This window comes from Clytia hemisphaerica, unplaced genomic scaffold, assembly GCF_902728285.1.
Source record: "Clytia hemisphaerica strain Z4C2 unplaced genomic scaffold, Clytia hemisphaerica genome assembly, whole genome shotgun sequence".
NCBI classification, from domain to species: Eukaryota; Metazoa; Cnidaria; class Hydrozoa; order Leptothecata; family Clytiidae; genus Clytia; species Clytia hemisphaerica.
This window is the reverse complement of record NW_027103936.1, coordinates 59,198-80,422: the sequence shown is the minus strand read 5'-3', so window position 1 is coordinate 80,422 and position 21,225 is coordinate 59,198. Positions and strand designations below refer to the sequence as shown.

The 21,225-nt window shown below is 35.0% G+C and overlaps 5 protein-coding genes across 5 annotated transcripts in view; 1 reads left to right on the top strand and 4 right to left on the bottom strand.

The window, feature by feature from the left end:
- Positions 1 to 21,225, bottom strand: part of LOC136809839 (forkhead box protein N2-like) — a 72,151-nt gene that overhangs the window by 28,402 nt on the left and 22,524 nt on the right. The window lies entirely within an intron of this gene.
- On the top strand, positions 4,797 to 6,320 carry LOC136809831 (uncharacterized). The gene has a single exon (XM_067066385.1). It carries the CDS (start codon positions 4,816 to 4,818, stop codon positions 5,935 to 5,937), a length of 1,122 nt encoding a protein of 373 aa, XP_066922486.1. The 5' UTR covers positions 4,797 to 4,815; the 3' UTR covers positions 5,938 to 6,320.
- LOC136809830 (uncharacterized) lies at positions 6,365 to 10,587 on the bottom strand. The gene is made up of 5 exons (XM_067066383.1): positions 10,148 to 10,587; positions 9,829 to 9,892; positions 9,309 to 9,410; positions 8,919 to 8,990; positions 6,365 to 7,678 (listed from the first exon to the last, which is right to left on the bottom strand). The coding sequence occupies exons 1-5, from the start codon at positions 10,471 to 10,473 to the stop codon at positions 6,725 to 6,727; spliced, it is 1,518 nt and encodes a 505-aa protein (XP_066922484.1). The 5' UTR covers positions 10,474 to 10,587; the 3' UTR covers positions 6,365 to 6,724.
- LOC136809829 (cyclic GMP-AMP synthase-like receptor 1) lies at positions 12,593 to 18,166 on the bottom strand. The gene is made up of 4 exons (XM_067066382.1): positions 17,187 to 18,166; positions 16,277 to 16,564; positions 15,852 to 15,983; positions 12,593 to 13,739 (listed from the first exon to the last, which is right to left on the bottom strand). The coding sequence occupies exons 2-4, from the start codon at positions 16,473 to 16,475 to the stop codon at positions 13,093 to 13,095; spliced, it is 978 nt and encodes a 325-aa protein (XP_066922483.1). The 5' UTR covers positions 16,476 to 16,564; positions 17,187 to 18,166; the 3' UTR covers positions 12,593 to 13,092.
- Positions 18,723 to 20,260, bottom strand: LOC136809828 (putative protein-lysine deacylase ABHD14B). The gene has a single exon (XM_067066381.1). The coding sequence runs from the start codon at positions 20,153 to 20,155 to the stop codon at positions 19,346 to 19,348; it is 810 nt and encodes a 269-aa protein (XP_066922482.1). The 5' UTR covers positions 20,156 to 20,260; the 3' UTR covers positions 18,723 to 19,345.

Here is a 21,225-nt window from a genome sequence, read left to right as displayed (position 1 = left end):
ATCGTCTGGCTTTATTCTTGCAGCTTCCCCATAGTGGGAACCCCCCCTAACTTTAGGGGGGGTTGGAGGTTTTCAGAAAAATTTAAGCAGGTGGGGGTTAGCCTGCTCACAAATCTTAGGTGGGGGTTACCCTATACAGGTGGGGGTGACTTTTTTCAGGTGGGGGTTGGAGAGTTTATTTACTAGTTTTCTTATTTTGACTCAAAAACTTTCTTTCAACCCTGCTCATCATAAACATATACATTGACAGTAAAAATCTATTTCTTCCCAAGTCTAATAATTATAACAAAAGATGTATGAAGTATAAAAAGCATAGACATTATTTTCAAGTGATTAACCTTGCTTACCCTCAAAATTGTTAAAACAGTCAAAAACCTTTTTCAGGTGGGGGTTGGAAACTTTTCAGAATTTAGGTGGGGGTGGTCCAAGAAGGTGGGGGTTGGGTCGGTAGCATTTTTCAGGTGGGGGTTACCCTATGCAGGTGGGGGTGACTTTATTCAGGTGGGGGTTGGAGGGGTGCTGCCCACTATGTTCCCAACATCTAAACTAAGCTCTCAAACATCACAAGCCGAATGAAATTACTTTCGATTTCCCGTAGAAATTGTGCAATGAACAATCCGGGGGTCAATGAATTGACTATCGTACGCAATTGAACGCAATCGAACATCAATCGAACGCAATCGAATATCAATTTTATCTGAAAATTGCAGTTATATTCGATTGAGATTCGATTGCGTTTGACAATCGAATTTCAATCGGTCGATTGCGTTCGATTTGGTTCGACTGGTTCGATCGTCGATTCCGTTTCGATTGAGATCGTCTAGAGATAACATTTTCTACCACCCAGTCTCTGGTTATCGTAACTGAAGATGCCACCTTTTTGTTTTCAGCATAGTTAAAATTTGGTACAAGCTGTTCTATCTAGGATGCTCCAGGTGTAGATAATCCTGTATCTTTCTCTGCGCCGCTCCAGTCCAGGCTGTATAGTTTAAGTTCTTTGAGCTTCTCCCAATAGATGTCAGTCAGGTGCAAGAAGTTTGAGAAATGATGCTCTGGAATAATACTCTCTGGACCTACAGATTTACTTGAGTTAAGTCTTTTGATTAAGTTGAAAACTTCAATAGGATCAGTAGGATAGGATCAAGAAAAATAGAATTGGGATATTTGCTCTAGGTAAAAAATCAGAGAAATTTTTGTCAGTCTGTATGATCTTTGATTTTATTTTTTCAGCAATGGTGCTGTAGAAGTCATTGAAAGTAGTAGCTATGCTGGGATAGGATCAGTTTTGTATGATTTCCCCTCATGAATGAAAACAGTCAAGAACAAGTGCAAATTAGGATACCTTCGGCCAATCTCTTCTAACTAGGAGAGTTGTATCCTAATTTTGAGATTTAGGTATCCTAGATAGGAGAGCAGATACTTTGACCTGAATTTTTTAGGTTACTGTTTCGATACGCGTTTGGAAAACTATGCAAACCTTTTCTTCATCGACATTTCACCACTGAGGCTGGACTTAAAAAATGTTGGTTTGCAGTCACCCGACCGACCCTACTGGAAACTTGCCGACCCAAAAAATTTTATTGCCATTTCAAAGAAGAAATTTTCTACAAAGATTTCAAACCTTACAGAGCTGGAAATAAGTGTTGGTCATCGGTCATGGTATCCAATCGGAGATATGCAGTATGACTCTTCTCTATTTTTTTTAATGTCAATGTCTCCTCAAGTTTCTCCATAATTTTCTTCTCTAGTTTCTTCTTTATTACTTTCTAACTTTGTTCCTCCGTAACTTTGTTTTCTAGTTTGTTTTTTTCTATCTAACTTTGTTTCTCCGTCACTTTGTTCTCTAGTTTGTTCATTACTTTAGAGCTTTGCGTCTCTGTAACTTTGTTCTCTAGTTTGTTCGTTGCTTTCTAACTTTGTTTCTCCGTCACTTTGTTCTCTAGTTTGTTCATTACTTTAGAGCTTTGCTTCTCTGTAACTTTGTTCTCTAGTTTGTTCGTTGCTTTCTAACTTTGTTTCTCCGTAACTTTGTTCTCTAGTTTGTTCATTACTTTAGAGCTTTGTGTCTCTGTAACTTTGTTCTCTAGTTTGTTTGTTGCTTTCTAAATTTGTTTTTCCGTGACTTTGTTCTCTAGTTTCTTTTTTGCTATCTAACTTTGTTTCTCCGTCACTTTGTTCTCTAGTTTGTTCACTACTTTAGAGCTTTGTTTCTCCGTAACTTTGTTCTCTAGTTTCTGTTTTGCTATCTAACTTTGTTTCTCCGTCACTTTGTTCTCTAGTTTGTTCATTACTTTAGAGCTTTGCTTCTCCGTAACTTTGTTCTCTAGTTTGTTCATTACTTTAGAGCTTTGCGTCTCTGTAACTTTGTTCTCTAGTTTGTTTGTTGCTTTCTAACTTTGTTTCTCCGTAACTTTGTTCTCTAGTTTGTTCATTACTTTAGAGCTTTACTTCTCTGTAACTTTGTTCTCTAGTTTGTTCGTTGCTTTCTAAATTTGTTTCTCTGTCACTTTGTTCTCTAGTTTCTTTGTTGCTTTCTAACTTTGTTTCTCTGTAACTTCACTCTCTAGTTTGTTCGTCACTTTCTAGCTTTATTCCTCCGTAACTTTCTAACTACCCTAGTTTCTTCAGGGGGGGGTCGGTAGTAAAATCTCAGACATAATGACGTTTACTACGGTGGTGGTGTGAGGAAAAATTAAAAAAAAATTTTACTATCCAGGGTAGTTAAATACTAAAATGGGTGGTATCTATGTGTTAAATGTTGAAAGCTATTTTTGTAATTCTTTTAATTTTTTTGGATGACTTTTCTGAAAAAATCTGAAAATTTTTTTAATTTGAAAAAACTTTCTGCTGGAAAGTTGCCTTTGCTGCAAACAAAAAATTCTCAAAATTTTTTGTCGATATAAAAAAAGACTTTAATTCTAAGGGCAAAAAATTAATTTTTTAACTAAGTGAAAAATGTGTCACAGAAAAAATCATTTTTTGGCTTTTTTTGTAAAATAAGTCCGAAAAGCAACCAAAAAATAGGTGGTCTCCATAACAAATTGTCCCAAAAACTTTTACTACCAGGGTAGTAAGATACCTCTTCTAAGAGTCTGGGTGTTGGTATATAAAAATTCGTAAAAATCCTTTTACTACTCATATGTCTGAGATTTTACTACCAACCCCTACCTGGTTTCTTCAATATTTTCTAGCTTTGTTTCTAAAAGTTTGACTCGTAAAAATCGAATATCTCAAGCTAGAAAATGTTAACCCTTCCATGGACGAAAATTTCATAAATAACCAAAATAAAAGTTTTTTACGACCGACTGACCCGTGTCGTGTCGGGTCGTGTCGGGTGACGGCAAACCAACATTTTTTTAAGTCCAGCCTGACCAAAATTTCAAGTAATTTCTCTAGCGGGTTCCTCGAAAATTAACATCCTTAATAATCTGCTGTTCAGAGCCTAAATTTTTGCGAACATGAGCTAAAGATTTGTTTTTCTTTTTACGGAACGGCCCACTACGGTCCGAATTTCAAAATGATAGCCGTAAAGAAGGAAGGGGCCTGGGTAATTTTTGCGCGAAAAAAGCGTTCGCCTATGCTAGTTAGCACATTTGAGTGGTTTTGCATTCCGCCAGCCAAACTCAATGAAATTCAGTACACAATCTCATTTGCTTATTATTTACATCTTGGAAATGGTAAGGTGGCGCAGATGTCTCTGGTTGGTGAAAAATACAGGGTATTTGGTTTTTAGTATCCTAATTAGGATGTTGATTGCTATTTTGGATACTTTTTTGTATCCAATTTAAGATACTCTCCTAGTTAGGAGAGATTTCTGAAGGTATTCTAATTTGCACTTGTTCTTGACTGGAAAAGATGGGGCAAGTCAGATGATTTGTTTTTACCTCAAAATTTGCTCTATTTTCTGGCCGGGTAAAAAAACATCGGCAGAAAATATGATGCAGGTAGTTACGCAAACAGAACAATTTTTCTATGACTGCTTAAAGTCTGTCTCAATATAATCTGCAGCGGAGACAAAAAAAGCTGTACCTTTTGATGGAATTTGAATTTTAATAAAATGGCAGTTTGTTGATAAGGAAAGAGTAAAAATTAAAAATGAACTTTACTGAAATTTTTCTATTTCTTAATATTTCGCTCTTGAATATCTTTTCAACAAACACGAAACCCCTATTTAGTTCAAATTCTATCAAAAGTTACAGCATTTCTGTCTCCACTGCAGAGTTATATTGAGTCAGTCTCATCAGCAGTCTTTAAACACTCCTTTAATGAGGAAGCACTTAGAGTATGTTTTTAAAAGAGTTTTAAGTACTTTTTCTGATGATGCAAACAATTTTTAACAGGTTATGGTAATAGTATAATAGTAGAGGGCATTTTGTAAAATCGCTCGATTGTTTTGGTCAAAGCACTTGTTATACAATTTTGGAAAGCTAAGGGGTAGGGGAATCAAAATTACTTTGGTTCCAATTTTTTTCGGACACTTTGGTGTGATTTTCGGACAAATATGACGGTCTCAGGCAAAAATCATAGGGTTAAAAATTAATGAAAATTTTAGCTTGAGAAAACGGAGACCTGTTGAATATTTTTGGAAAGCTCTCAAAAAATTAAGATTAGAGATATATTGCAAGTATAGGTGATTTCTGTACCTAATTCGAGATATTGAGCTTCAAAAAGCGCAAAAACTGGACAAAACAGCTGTTTCTGGCTGAAAAACACGGATTTCAAGGGTTAATATCTCGAGTTAGGTACAGAAATCACCTATACTTGCAATATATCTCTAATATCTCGTTTCATTTAGCTATTATCATAAAATTGAAAATGGGAAAGAAAAAGAAGAGAGGAGGAAATAAGAAAAAAGGTGATGAAAACATTGCCATTGACAATGAAGCTGCCGAAAGTGAAAATGTACAAGAAGAAAGCAAAGAGGAAAAGGATGAAACTGAAGAAGAAAAATCTAAATTTACAGTCGAGGATCTAATGACAAGAGTTGAACAGTATCTTGAAAACTTTGAACATAATATGGCATTGATGTTTTGCCAAAAAGCGTTGGATATGGAACCCAATAATGTCAAAATTCATGAATGTTATGGAAATGTTTATGCGGAGACAGGAGATGTTGGGAATGCAATGAAACATTTTAATGAAGCTGTTCGTTTAGAACCAGACACTGGTCATGTTAAATATTTATATCTTGGGCAAATTACTGAAGGCAGAGAAGCAGTTCAGCATTATGAAAAGGGTATTGTTATCATGAAGGAAACTATTGAATATCAAAAGAATAACAAAGAAAAACGTGATGATGAAAAGCCTCTTTCAAACGGCGATGTAGCCAATGTTTATTGTTCTCTTGCCGAAATTTTTATGACTGATTGTTGTATGGAAGATGATGCTGAAGAACAATGTGAAAAGTATTGTAAACTAGCTGTTGAGACTGACGAAAAAAGTTTAGATGCTGCTGTCTCTATGTCGAACTTGTTGCTAAATCAAAGCAAAATGGATGATGCTAAAATAGCAACAGAGAAAGCTTTGTCATTGTGGACGGAGCTGTCAGCGAATATTGAAGAAGATTCTATTCCAGAGAATTTGTCTTATGAAGCCCGTGTGACTCTCATTAAGCTTTTGATTGAAGTTGAAATATACGATAAAGTTTCTCCCATTGTTGATCAACTTATCGAGGAAAACGAAGATGATATACGTATTTGGTATTATCTTGGCTTAGCAAAATCATTGATGAAGGATACTGATAATCCACGTTTCTATCTTGAGAAAGCTTTAGAGTTGATTGAGAAGACAGGTTTTCAGAATGATGATATGGTAGCACACATTGAGCAATTATTGGTGGACTGTCCACCGGAAGATGAGATGGATGTTATAGAGGAGGGTGATGAAGATGAAGGCGACTTTGAAAATGAAAATGAAGGACAGATGGATGTCGAATAAGGATTTATTTGCTAAGCAACTGAGAACTTAGAATTTTGGTGCTTATTATGGTTATTATTGTAGGAAATTATTTTCAAATTTTTAAAACTTTTTTTTCAATCTAGATAAAACTCATTTGAAAAAGTAATGTTTTATGAGAATGTTGTTTGATATTAAAGTCAGGGCTTTTTAAAACGGATTGCAATAATTAGTGGTTGGTAGATACAATTCTTCAGACAAGGGAAAGATGATGTTTTTTATTAAAGCTGATGGATGTCTTTGAGTAATTTTTAAAGTTTTTTAAACTTTTTATAAACTTTTATCATGCTTTTAGTCAGATTTTTGTTACTGTAGTGTTATTATATTTACACTTTCAAATCTAGGGCCAGGTGACAGCAAACTAACAGTTTTTTTAATGTAGGCAAGATTTATGTTAAAATATTGATACTCACAAGAAATATGCTTTTTTTTCCTTTCAAAAAGACATGACTATGAAAAATAAACAAAAGTAAAAACAAAAACAATTTCGGCTTGTAGTGCCCCTATAGTACAGCTTTGTAAAAACTTCAGACTCATACCAACATTCCATCCTCGTGACCCTCAAAAACTATAACGGGATCGTGAAAAACTTTATTTGAAATTCTGGATGTCTCAAAGGCGACTTCCGAAAGTGCCCCTAGAAACGATATTCAGAATCAGTTTCCAGTCATTTTTCTGTTTTTGTTCCTTAAACTTTACATTGGGGCTACATTTTAAAACTCTCCTTCATTTTAGATTCAAATTTCGAATTTCTTTAAAGTTTGTATATTCAAAGAATTGAGAAAATAATATAGCCGTTTGAGACGAATGCTTCTTCCACAGGAACGATCCTTCCATCGGTGGCAACACTTTTAGTATCGTTAACATCTTCCCAATTTACAATATAAGCATCTTCAAAATCCTTTGCAAATATCGCTACATAAAGAATTAGTTGCTTCCAGTCAAAATAGCTTGCAGTGTCATTCGAATGTTTGCACCATTTGTTGCTTTTGGCCACTGTTCGATCAAATTCGTCTGTTGTTTTGAAAACTTTCAGTGAAAACTTTCTACTATTCTTATACAAAAATAATTTCACATAACAGCACACGTTGACCCCATAGTCAATATATTTTCGCCACTTCGTTAGTCTCGTTTTCCATTTTGCCGGGTATATTGTACCCTGGTACCGAACTATCGAGTCTTTCAATGTTTTCAGATATTCACAATCCTGATCTATTGGTTTTGCTGTAACTTCTTCGGTCAAGAGTTTCCACTGTTTAATTTCGTTATTTGCTTCATATTGGTCTGGAAGGAGATATGTGAAAACATCTTGGATATCTGGATGGCTAAATGTTTTGTGCAGTCTACTAGTTTGTTCGGCAAATGTCTTCAGATTCTTTACTTCTTTGCTTTGATTTCCCAAGTCTTTCTTCAACGAATCTAAATCACTACTGCTATCAACGTTGCCTTGCATTTCAAATAAGGAGCTTTTGATATCCCTGATCGCCTCATCTTGTCTTTGAACTCTTTGTTTCAGTTGCAGATTATCTTTTTCTAGATTTTCACATCTTTTTATCGTGGTCTCGTAAAGACCTTGTAAGCTCTCAATCTTCCGGTTTTGCTCGTCCATCTTGAGTTTGAAACCCTTTCGTTCGATTGTAAACGCACTAACAGCCGTTAGAAGGAGCGAATCGTGTATGGGACGCTTTGCTTGATTATGCACTGGTAGTTTCGCTCGCTCCATCTGTAAAGTGAAAAGTACACATATAACTCTCTCTAATTCGAACCTCTACAATTCGAATCTTTCTACAATTCGAACTAAATTATTGGTCACCTCGGCAGGAATGTAAAATGCTCTCTGTAATTCGAATCTTTTTCCAATTCAAAGAAAAGTCTCTTGAAGATCGAATTTAAACTACTTGAGTTTATTGTAGTCTTAATAAGATAACTCACCTATTCACAATTTCTCAGTGTTCCCCAAACCTTAAAGGAAACCTCGACAAAATGAAGGCTTCTACCGGGTGCGCCACAAAAAAGTTTCTCTCTTTGAAACTGATTTTCTCGAAATCGAAAAATTTAAAAAAAATCATTCCTATTCCATTGGAAAGAAGAAAGATAAACTTAAATGTTGATGGGTCATTTGATAAATTCGGTTCATTAGATCAAAAGTTATGCTCAATTGAATAAAAAAGTTACTTTCAGAAAGTGCCCAAAAACGTTAAAAATCGACCTATCAAAATTTTATTATAAAACTAGCAGTCGCAATAGGCTTTACATGATTAAGAGCATTTTTCAGTAACAAAACACATAAATTTTGAAACTCAAGGGTCGAAAGGGTTAAAAATCTTCATTAAAATCAATTTAATTTAGTTTTACCGAAATTTTCCTCAGAATTTTGGTTCTAGACTGGATAAAGTCTATGTAAGGCTGAATCTACCTCGAAACCCATATTTGATGTATTTTTAAAATTTTACCAGATTATTTGGCCTTTTTCGACGAATTTTCTTCCTTTCATTGAAATTCAACCTTCCTTTAAATAATTCCTTTAAGGTCATTTAGACAGCTAATTATCACTTTTGATGACTGAAACGAAAATACTGATATATCATGTGATTATGCTTCTGTTTAATTTGATAGGTCGATTTTTAACGTTTTTGAGCATTTTCCGAAAGTAACTTTTTTATTCAATTGAGCATAACTTTTGATCTGATGAATCAAATTCAATAAATGACCCATCAAAATTTAAGTTTATCTTTCTTCTTTCTAATGAAATAGGAATGGTTCTTTTAAAACTTTTAGATTTCGAGAAAATTAGTTTAAAAGAGAGAAACTTTTTTGTGGCGCACCCGGTATTTGGTTGTTTTATATGATGATAGCTCCGGTTGCGGTAAGTTTCAAAGATCGAATTACGCATTTTACATAACCGTCTTTTAAAAATTAAGAGGGGACTCGCGGAATCATAGAGGTGAAGAAATAATACGTACTTGAGTGAGACAACCCAAATCATAATACGGACAACGTATTACCACAAAATTGCAATGTCTGTTTTGGTGCTCCTATAACGAAAAAATGATTGAGGACACATCGTCAGAATTACTTTATTGTTGATACAACGATTGATAGGGAACAAAGTTTGCTTTCGAACCCTTTGAATCAAACCATGATTTACATTCATAACTATGAACCGCTTTGATCTGAGGTATTTTACTATTTGCCGACTGATAGAAAGGTGTGTGACTTGAGGTTTCTGGAAAATTTAAGGACCTTGAATAGGGCTGAAGTTCAAAAATATTCTCAAAATTATAATGAAATCAAAAGGTACCGGCCTGATTGTCATGTCTCCCTTTGATGAACTTGATGAAACTTGCGCTTACCTCATAATCCATAATACAACCAGTCCAAACGCAGTTCTTTTGTAAACACTTGATTGGAAGTGTTGTTTGAATCATACGATCTGTTGAGCGCACTGGTGTTTTCTGTGAAAACAAATAATTATCCTTTTTATAATATCTTTGGTTAAAAGTCCATTTGTTTTAAGAGTGAACTCTTCTTTGCTACCATGTGGATGGAAACCAAGTCAGCATAATTAGACAAACTACCTTAAAAGTGGTTTTCACATAATGGATAATGCAATGGACATATTGCATAATAGCAACTAGAGCCCCCCCCCCTGGGTCTGTGATAGGGGGCGTAGAGTGCATTTTGTGATCGCCGTTAGACACAGGGGTCGTAGAAAATGATTTGGTGTAAATATCCGTTATTTTACGGACGCAAATTAGCTTCTTTTCGAGTGAGTACAGATATAACTATTTGTTGACCATAGAGAAATTTTTTAGCTTGGACCTAGTCCTTTTGAATCATTTCAGGAAACTGGGGAGAATAAGAAGACTATACCTCCTTCACTTGGTACGGAGTCATACAAACACTGCAACTAAATTCCGCCTTCTCACGCCCTTCCCTGTAAATACAAGAGAAATGTTGTACAGATAAATCAATACAATACGATTTTCCATTCTTTTTTCTTTATATAGACATCAAAATAAATAAAATAGAATTGAAGGATGTCAACTATTAGCCCGATTTTGATTCGAATAATTGTATGCTAAATAAACTGTTGAATTTCTTGCATTTTGGTATTGAACTTTGCAGGTGATTGTTCGGGTCAAGAGGAAAATGTAGTGTATGTTATTTTGATAAAATGCACTTTTTATACCTTTCTGATTTGTCGATTTGTCCTTTTTCGTAATGCTCCAAGCAATCTTTACACATCAAATGTTCACAAGGTAACTCGGTCGCATTTCGAATGATGCAAAGACAAATTGGACATTCAAACTCTTTTCGCTCGGTTCCGGCAACTTCAAATTGAAAACCAGTTGGTATTGCTTCAATCTTCTCCAAACATTGTTTGCATTTATTCGAATTTGAAAATTTGGGTAACGGAAACAAACATATAGAGCATTTCGATGGATCTACATCTAACTCGTTGCGAACTCTAACATGCTCTTCCTCTTGGTGTATCTGCTCTTTAGAAGTAGCCATTTCTTTTCCAAAATATTAAATCAACCCAACCAAAATAATGATGGAAGTACTTTCAGTGAATAGAACTCGTATTCTACAACTACTACTTTCTCTTTTGCTTTGTTTTTGCAGTTAAATGCGTACCTCATTTTTTCTTATCAAGTCATCAAATTACATATGTCATATGATTTGTCACCATAACAACCATAGTGATTGATGAAGTTCATTATAAAAATTGTATAGATTACCTAGCTAAAGTTAAAGTCTATTCGCTCTAACTGTGGACTCTTTATTGCTTTTATCCTGGACGTAATTGTTTGGAAGTGATTCTCGCTGGCAGTGTTGAGATCAATCCTCCTGCGATATTCTATTGTCCTTTCAACATTTGCCACTGGGGAAAGGGGGTGAAGGTCAATTTCTATTCATACTATTCTTGTTTCACCATTAAAGTCAAAGATTGTACCATGTGGAAACCATATGAGCTTAAAGAGATTGCTTTCCACTGGGTAGCAGGAATTATGGGTCCTACACCCACAAAAAAGTGTAATGAATCAGAAATCATTTAGACCCTTTTTGAACCATTTATTTATGATGTGAATCTTACTATTGTAGTAATGAAGATTTGTATTTAGTATTGGAAACTTTCAAACAGTTTTCTAATACAGATTTAGATTCGATAAGAATTACGTCATTTCGGCAAAATCCACCATATTTCTTAATGTTACCTAGGGAACTTTAACATTTTGAAATTAAAACTCAAATGGTGATGAATCTAGAAATTTCTACTTGAAATGGTATGACATCCCTGTGTCCATGAACATATAAACGACTGGACATCTATCTTTTATTGTCTCTTTGAAGCGAGCTTCGTTGCCGCCTGTATTTCAAAATTGGTATGAAAAATCCGACAATATTCCGTCATAATTTTATTTCTTTGAATTATTTAGGTAAAAGGATTGATAGAGGTTGAACATTACTCCTAATGTACAAAAAAATTATTTTCGAATTTTTTCACAAGTTTGTAATATATTTTATCAACATTTTCAACTCTAAAATGCAGAATTTCAACTGCGTGTATACTTTTGAATCCCTTTTGTCACTCCAATAATTTTTTTTATGACTTGAAAAAAATAGCTTGCCAAAGTTTAGAGCCTGTGTCATAAGAATATCGAAATTAGAATGCGACACTCTCTAAAATTATTAGACACTTTTAAGTCAAAAATTAGAAATATTAGTCGGAGTTTTGACAAGCTGACGATGATTTTGCCTCTGTTATCTTTGTTATGATATAGATAAAAGACTTGAGAAGAGTAGAACAACAGAGACTTTTGTCGAAGTTTTGAAGTTGTTAGCAAGGTACTCCCAAGTGGTATATCATCAAAATCTATTGTTTCATTTTATGCTTTTAACGAGGCGGCAACGAAGCTAGCAGCCTTTTCTACAAAAAGACAAAGGAAATGGATGTCCAGTCGTTTATATGTTCATGCTGTGTCACAGAACCGCTGGGACCCCAGCCCTACTGGAAATTTTAGCAAAAGTGTTGTCCCCGATGGGAAAATACTCTGGAATTTCAGCCCCATTGGGAAATTGACTTAGATTTTGATTTCATCCCCACTCGAAATTCAATGTTTAAAAACAGACTAGATTTTTCATCCTGGGAACAATCCAATCGCTATCTTCATTTGGATTTCAATAGGAATTTTTATATCCACTGAGAAAAAAAGTTACACCGGGGCTGTGAGGCAGGGGTGTGGTATGGTTATAGGATTTCGAGTGTTATTTATGTCCAGAAATTCTTTAGGTTTTACCTAATATGACCAATGACTTTAAATTATTTTTGCTTTTACTGTATCCATTAAGGTAAAATGACTGGAGGGCCAGCTCATTGTTTTCATGCGCGTTGGTCTCATTGATTGCGAGACAATAGGAAAATCACGTGATGTTCCGTCGGAAAAATTCAAGGTCTCGATAGCCCAGCTGATAGTTACCTTCATGCTGAATCAGATCTTTTATCGGAAGTCATGTTTCAGGTGGAGGGCTAAACTGCCAATTATGTCTGGATAGGCTTTAAATTTTCTAATTGTTCATAATTTTGTGAACCAATACAAAAAACTTCTTAACGGGGACATTCTTTCAATGCTCGATATATAAATTATTTCAAATTAAGTAACTTCCTAATGAAAAATACCTATAGAATAAATTTCTTAATAAAATCTATCAAGTTACTATCAGGTTATGAAATTGATCTTAATAAAATCTACGAGGATATGAAATTGAGAAAAAAAAAGTGTACGTAGTAATAAAGTGTCAAAATAAAATTCTTAAAAAATGGCTCCGAACCAAAGGAGTAATAAGTTTGTGAGGTGACGGATATGTCCAAGTCAAAGTTCGAGGATCGAACCTTTAAGAAACTGAATCTCGAAAAGTTTTGCCCCTTTTTTTACCTTTTAACGACCCTGTAAGAGACTGTTTTCTCCAATATTCAGCCAAGGTTTTCATGCTTTGGTCCAGATTACGAGAATTTATGACCCTACATCATTGTTAGACTATCAGAGACTCAATTACTAATTCATTATGTTTTTGCGAGAGTCTAGGGTGTAAAACAGGGACCCGACCAGTCGCGAGACGACAAGTCATTGATTAGTAAACCTCAATAGCAACATCATCATATACAATTTTTACCTCTTCCTCATCATCCTTGTCTCTCTTCATGTTCAAAGTCACAAAACAACAACACGGTAACGGCTTAAAGTCATCTCCGACTACTTTTCTCTTCAATTTATACGGTTCGATGCAAGACGCACAACAATGTTGTCGCATGTACCGATTCCATTCGAGCCATTCGGATGCAATATACTCGATCGGTCTTTGTTTGATTCGATTTAATCGATCTTTCATAAATTCGAAATCAATTTCCTTTATATCTGAAAACAAATCCAAACTTTTGATCCAATAATGAGGGCATTTTTTCGAATCGATTTTCTGTTGGAGTGATTCGAATAAAATCCAAAAGAATTTCTCCTCTATTTCTTTTGCATTGAAATTTACCGGCATATTCTCCAATTCGTAAAACAAGATGGTTTTCAATGCATACGATGGAATCTTGTGAGGTAACCCCTCAGCATCGAATACACGGTTGATGTGTGTTTTAATGACAGCTTTGAATGCGAGATAACTGGTTCTGATGGCTTGAGGGACGTGATCAGATAACACCATTTCAGCTTGTGAAAATGAATATCTCCATTCTAAAACAGCACTTGTACCCAGGAAACTATCTGCCATTTGTTCTATATAAGAAGAAAAAGGAATATTATAATTTGAGAGGTTTTCTAGCACTCAGATGTAGAAAATTTCATCCAACATGCTAAAATTCTAAAGGATGGGAAAATTTTCAATTGGTCCGCACCACTGACTTTTATATATCCCTGGACCAAGCTATATCACCATCTTTGATCGAACTTTTTTTGAAAGTTGGTACCCGCAAAGAAGCCATTTTACTGTAGTGTTTGAAACTTTGCCTGGCGACAAACGGCGCTACATCATTAGTGTACAAGCGAAACTAGATCTAGCGCTCTCTCCGCGGGTACCAATTTCAAAAAAAATCCGATTATAATATTTTGCTTGGCCGGCCGGGATATATAAAGGTCAATTGGTTCGCACCCTTGAGTGCTTTAGCGTGGACGGCCACCAATCCGATTTCGGAATATCAGATAAAAGAGAAGGTGCTCATAGTTGGCTTAAGCGCACGTTAAACCCACTGAAGAACTTGACAATTAACTTTTTATTAAAAGTAGTACCTTAAGGGAAGAAATTTTGGCGGAAAGAAATATTTCGCCAAAATAAATTTCGCTAAATTTAATTTTCTTTCAATTTAGTTTCTATTTCTCCTGAAAACCCTTTTTTCCCTCTTTTTTCAGCTAAAATATCGAACAAAAATGGGTCGTTCGCCAAAATTAATTTTCGCCAAATCTAGAAATTTTATTGATTCGCCAAAATAAATTCCACCAAATTGCACCAAAATTGGCGAAATGGGCTCATTCGCAAAAACTTCTTTTCTTAAGGTATTTCTTGTTATGTATCAACAGGAAGCTCGCATCTCCATTGACAATTGGACGTGTAGCCTGGAGAATCATGCTATGATTTCTTCTTTATATACTGATGGCGAAATGAATACAACAGATTTAAGTACGCCGACGGGTTCCTGTGCAGTGGACGTGATGGTATACCCAAAAAACTTTAAAATCTTTTTAGTTCAAGGGGGTAGTGATAACCAAAGAAGTGTTACATTGGTACTCTGAAGTCCCGAACAAATGTCCCTAGTTATTAATCTTCGCTGGACCCCTTTGTTCTCATTCTAATCTAATTTAAATCATTTTTGCATTCAGTCAAAGGTTAATACCTTATCGGCCCTTTTTACTCCGGCCCTAATTCAACACCGGCCCCTTTTACGCCGGCCCTTGTTCCGCCACAGCCTAATTTTGAGCTTACGCCAATTAGGGCCGTAAATAACGCCAAAACTTGTAAAAATCACTATTCAGGCTTCAAAACAGTAAGTTTTAACTAAAATTTAAATTGAAATGTCGTCTTTTAGTATTAAACTGTCGAAAATTCCATTGAAAATCATTGATTTTCGTGAAGTTTTGGATATAGAGTTAAAAAAATGGGTAGCTTTTATCCTTTAATAATGCCTGAAATCCTTTAAATTGAGAAAAAATATGCAAAAATTAACGCCTCTTTTAGGTAAAAATTGCAAAGTTTTGGCCCTTTCTACGCCGGCCCTTTTAACACCGACCTTTATTACGCCACGAGCCCAAAAATAACGCCAATAAGGGCCGGCGTTAAAAGGGCCGATAAGGTATAGAATTAAATCAATAAAGTACCAAAAATGAATTTTATGTTGCAAATAATTGCACTTTTGGGAAAAATTCGAACCATAAGGAAGGGACCCGCACACCCTCGAAAGTTCTTCAAAGGGGTAATCATTAAAAAGCAATTGAGTCTCTCTAAGGGTTCCAAAATCATATATAAATCCTAAACATAAATTCTTGAAATTTGGACTAAAATTTATAGATTTTGGCTGAAATTTTGTGGAAATAGGGTGGCAAAAACGTCAAAAAATGGACAAATTTTCGAAATTCAATCTCTCTCTAAGGGTCTACTTTTGAGCTTCAGTCAGACATACCTATCATCTCGCAACCTAGTACCCCCCAGGTTTTAGAGCTGACCCCCTGGTATCAAAAGGTTTGCAAATTACTATCATGATAATAGTCTTTAGGTCATAGCTGCTCTCGGCTTTAAAGGTTTTAATTATTCTAGAACATAGATGAGACAAATTGCTTCCTTATTCTCGTTGTTGGCTTCGAGAACAAATTTTGATTGTAAAAATTGACAAAGCTTACCTTTTTGAAAGGAGGCTAGCGTCTTTTTTGAAGGTTTAGGTACCACATGGCAACCGAGTTGTTCGATCTTATTGACAACCTCTCTCCCAGGCCAATGAATCTTCTCGTTTTCTTCTCTACGTTCGAAGAAATCTACAAATATAATAAAAAATACCATTAGGTAAAAAAACCAGTTTATCTTTATTGATTTTTAGGAAAATTATTCAAGTTTCAAGTTCTTCGTCATCAAAAATTTTTCAACCCACTGGTACAGTAACTTATTCAGCGAGCGAGCTCATATCATTCAAGGGCAATATTGTTCTATAACTTTAATTGTTCAGATGACTTGATGATAAAGTAAATTTACCCTTTGAAAAATAAGGGCATTTTTATTACAGCTGGTTCTAAGAGCAAACAGACATGAAGATATCATCAAAGAAACTTACATTTTCCATCACGTGGGAACTTTGGACATGCCAATGCTAATGTGAAGTCGGCATCTAATAACTTTTCAGGCTCACGAAGGATCTTCTCAAGACAAGGAATCTTTTGGAACAGCTTGTGCCTTGTGATAGAAACGTTAAGAGCAGGCCCCGTACGTTCACTACATATCGTGTACTTTTTTTCACTTTTTGCTCCATGCATTTGATCGTTGAATTGCTTTAAGAAAGCTGGCTTTCCGATTTGATCAATGATAACATCTAGTACTGCCAGCTGTGAGAGATAGTGAATTACTACCCCAATAAAAGAAAAAGAAATATTATGGATTATTGTTATGACAAAATAGAAATATTATATCTGGTATTTTATGTCTACTGTCACTAGCCAGTTTATGTATTTGCACTTTTGAGGACGGTAAGTGACTGAAGCGATTTGGAAAAAAAATCGAGGACGGTAAAAGTGCTGATTTACCGTCGTCCTCAGTCAGTCAGGATGTAGACAAATTAGAACCTTACTGTCTCCGTCGCAGAAAAACATACATACAAAAAACATATACTTGGTATTTAACCCTTTCCGGACGAGAAAAATGCACTTTTTGTAAATAAAAATTGCATGCGAGACGATTGTTTTAGTGAGTACACCTCACTTTTTTCCTTTAAAAAATATTCCAAATGGGGGAAAGGGGGAGGGAGCTTGTCCGTATTTACAGTTTTCATTATACTAGAATAGAACCCTTCCATTTTTAGGGGCAAAAAGTTGAAATTTTCTTATCTTCTCGACCCTTAGTGGGGCTGAAATTTAATTTTCTGATTTTTCCAGCCCTTAGTGGAACTTTGGAGGTCCAAAAAAGGTACCCTCAAGGGTGGCACATACCCGTACCCTCCATTTGCCTAAGTACCGTTTCGGCTCTATTACCTCCATCGCTCGTCAGCCTTTAATAACATAAATTTTTCCATACTTCAATCGTCTTCTCAAGCTTTAACCATAAAAACCCTTTCGGTCGTTCTGGATTCTGTGTTGGGTCGTCAACCGCTGTAAAAGAGACCGGAAAAACATCTTCCCGTTGTGTAAACTCGTCATAAACAAAAATACCATCCGGAACAAGCATCAAATCATAATCCGATGCTAAAACCGAGGTCGAATTAACCGGATAACCAAATCCCTCTCGGATACTTCCAGAAGGTAGAATACGAAAATAGAGCTTCGGCTCACGTCGATTTAGGTATTCAATCAAGAAATTAAGATAAACATTCTCCTTTATATCGCTTACTAAAACATCCCAGTCTTTTTGCGGGCCTTCAACATAACGTTTAATAGCTTCAATAACAGTCAGATCTTTAGTCCAATCAAAACGAAAACATCCCCAATGTTTCAAGCATGCCATGTAGCTATGGAGATACCAAGAAAATCCTTCACGTGATGCTTTATTGATTGTGAGCACTTTGGGCGGATGGTTTCGACCGCCCGGGCGTCGTACATCACAGCAACGTTGTATGCAATCATAACAAGGTAGCTTATGACGCCGAATAAAATAATATAACCAAATGAAGGGTAAAAATGGTAGATAGATGAGCAACAAGCAACAATTTGTGTCCGTTTTCTTTCTATATTTCCGTCGACAGCAAAGATAAACGATAGCTGAAAAGATTAGAAAAATGACTGTAAAGACGATCACAAGATATATTGTCGGGATTGAAGATTCTGCCATTTTTTGTGGTGTTGTTGTAGGTCTTTGTATGATTCGTATCTTGGGTTTTAGGTTTCATCTACGTTGGTGTTCTTGAGTACGATTACTTAAGAAATGAACAATGTCTTTTTAAAGCAAAACAAGTCCTTAGCACATAACCCCCTTCTGATAAGCATCTTTTGCGAGAGAGTAAAACAACTAATGTAACAAAATGTATTGAAGTTTTCAGTACCAAAGCTCTAAGAAAACTAAAGAAATATGAGCTAAAAACAAACAAGATGTTACCAAGAACTGAAACAAGACCGTTTCAAGCATTTATGAAGAAATTTTGAAACAGAATAACATGACATCGTCATCATTTTGTAATTCAAATTTCCCTTCATTGTTTTAGTTAAAACATTTTTCTTGGGGTTCAAATTTCAAAAAGTGCTCTATTTTCTATAAGCCCAAAATTGCAGTTATATTTTTCTTAGGACAAAAGCTATTTAAAAGGTATTTTACTTTAATTTGTACAAAACTCGACCATTCCGGGCACACAATTGAGGAGAAAACTCGTTTATTGCAAAAATAACGTCAGAATTTAGCATTTTTGATACTCGTGTATTTAAGAGAATTAATTTCAAGAAGGTCAATAATAATATTTTAGGCTTAAAATTGTCAAAGAAATAAGCACATCAAGGCTCAGCCTAAATTAAGACGTTCTAATAAAAAAAGTGCATTCCCTTTATTTTTTGATTGTGAAGATTTCATAGAAAACACGGTAATTTAAAGCAAAATCTCATGATTTCTTAACTATATTTTTAAAATGTTTAACAAAAATCTACAAAATATATTACAATTGCATAATAAACAGTTTGAAAATATACTAATTGTGTTAAATTGTGAATGATCAAACTTTTTCTTGGGAAAGATAAAACTTTTTCGTCATATGAAATAATCGTGGAAATAAAATAAACCTCACGAAACTAAATTACAGAATAAAGCTAAAATCTCCAACTAAAGCCTAAAACCCCTGTCTCAGTGACTTGTGGAAATTCTTTAGCTAGCTAATGGGTAAAAATTGGAGGAAAAAAAGGGACTTTTTTCTAACCGATTTTGCCAAATTCGTATAGTGCAAAATAGGTCCCTTAAGGATATGCGATACAGGGTGTTCGATATAAAACTGCATTCTAATATCAATCCAGGGTGCCCATAAGCGCAGCGAGATACCCTGCAAAATATATGGATGAGAGCAGTTTTTACGACACTGTAATTATTATCTTTTTTTTATCAAAAGATAATGAATATGTCATAAACGTCTGCACTTCCTCATAAATTTTGCAGGGATCTCGCTACGCCTATGAGCGCCCGGTTTATAGGGCATATTATAGGATATTCTTATAATCAATCAAGCAATCTCCATTTTCTTTAATAACTGTTCTTCTCTGACAGAATGGAACGTTCCAGATTTAATCTCATCCAAGAATGTCTTTAAAACTTCATTAAATTCTTCTGGATTTTGTAAATAACAAGCATGTCCGGCTCCTTTTATAACATGGATTTTACTGTCCGGGATATTCATAAGATCGTTAGCAGATTTTTCTCCATAATCTTTATCTGTTTGTCCATAAATAATCATGGTAGGAGTTTTCAACAACGTATATTCAGTCTTTGTGAAGCGCTCTGTAAAATGTGGTGATATAGCTACGAATCCATTCAAACTGAAAGAACCACGTATGACTAAAGGTAATGCGTAGGAACCACTCATTGAAGGGACTACAAGTATACAATTTGTAGCATCTAGTTCTTTTAATACTATTTCAAGTATAACAGCTTTATCATAAGTTTGTGTAGGTGCTTTATATCTGTATGATTTACCAAATCCAGGAAGGTCAATAGCAATTGCTCGGTACCCCAAATTATACAACATCTCTAATGTTTTAATATTCTCCCAAACTGTAGAATCTAGTTTATCTGAATGCAATAACACGACAGTATGCGAATAATTCCTCGGTGTCCTTTCTCTGATAGCTAATGTATAACTTTTCCCTTCTATAGATTTTGTCGTTATAGTGTAAGTAGGGCCACCACTTGTAAACAATATAAGGTACAGTATACACAATACAAATGCTGCTACACCAATTATAATCCATTGGTTTTTATTTTTGGCGGTTTTCCAGTTATAAAGAAAACCCATGTCGTCTTTCTTAATCTTCATACGTGAGATTAAATAAATCGTAGAACGTGATCGAAAGCCTTGTTGATGTTTGTTTTTTTAGTTCATTTGAAATGTATTATATCTATAAAAAAGAAAAGGCAATGATTAACGAAGTGATAATCAAGGGCAACTAATTGACGATTAGTCAACTTGTTGATGATTTACGATAAATTTGAATAGATTAAGATAAATTTTGACACGCAGAAGAGTAGCATACCTTATTGGCCAAAACTTAGTCGGCCCTAAGTGACTAAATTTTGGCTTGGTGACTAAAATTAGGGCCAACTAAAATTTTGGGCTGACTAAAATTAAGGCCGACTAAGTTTTGGCCGATAAGGTTTAACAAGATAAGTATGCACCACCTAGATATACGAGAGATTAATAGTAAAACTATACAAACATCCAGCCAATTATGGAAAATAAAGTCTCCAGGTGTACTCCCAAGCGCCACTGCAATTTTGAATATCCAAATATTAGAACATTTTTCAACATTATGACTCAAAATTTGCTTTATACTGAACCAAGGTTATAAAAGCTCTTGAATGTTGGTCTGCACTTTAAAAACTTAGCTGCTCCTTTGAAATTGTATTTCGACATTATTATGAACAGCCATGAAATCATGTTATTTTTACAAAACATATGATAGCATGTATTATCTACGAATGTGTAATTACGTGCACGTCGCTATAAATTGCAAAAAGAGCTTATTCATTAAAAACTAAATGACATTATCCTCTTCTAGAGTGATAATCATATTGAAGAGATCTTGACTGCTATACAAGGTTTGTTTAGAGAATCAAAGTTTTTACCCCTAGATTTTGGGGTGATATCAAATGAGCTTTAAGACGCAGTGATCAGTCGAAGCAGGAAAATCTCAACAAATTAATACGGGATATATACATAGATTTATAAAGCCCGAAGGGCTAGATATCGTGCTTTTGCTGAAAAGTGTGCCGAGGTTGGGTAGGCAATCCTACCTAAGTCACGTGACATTACAATAGAATTTCAGCGCTTGACCAATCAGAACGTTTACAAGCATATACAGGCATAATTTTTGGTACCTAATCAAA

Bases quoted from the DNA above. Each gene is read 5' to 3' on its own strand.
- LOC136809831 (XM_067066385.1), top strand. From the start codon at position 4,816: ATGGGAAAGAAAAAGAAGAGAGGAGGAAATAAGAAAAAAGGTGATGAA.
- LOC136809830 (XM_067066383.1), bottom strand. From the start codon at position 10,473: ATGGCTACTTCTAAAGAGCAGATACACCAAGAGGAAGAGCATGTTAGA. The intron at 9,411-9,828 runs GTATAGTCTTCT...TTGTTTTCACAG, and splicing joins CTCCGTACCAAGTGAAGGAG to AAAACACCAGTGCGCTCAAC. The intron at 7,679-8,918 runs GTACGTATTATT...TTCACTTTACAG, and splicing joins ATTTGGGTTGTCTCACTCAA to ATGGAGCGAGCGAAACTACC.
- LOC136809829 (XM_067066382.1), bottom strand. From the start codon at position 16,475: ATGCATGGAGCAAAAAGTGAAAAAAAGTACACGATATGTAGTGAACGT. The intron at 15,984-16,276 runs GTAAGTTTCTTT...TTATATTTGTAG, and splicing joins GTTCCCACGTGATGGAAAAT to ATTTCTTCGAACGTAGAGAA. The intron at 13,740-15,851 runs GTAAGCTTTGTC...CTTCTTATATAG, and splicing joins GCTAGCCTCCTTTCAAAAAG to AACAAATGGCAGATAGTTTC.
- LOC136809828 (XM_067066381.1), bottom strand. From the start codon at position 20,155: ATGAAGATTAAGAAAGACGACATGGGTTTTCTTTATAACTGGAAAACC.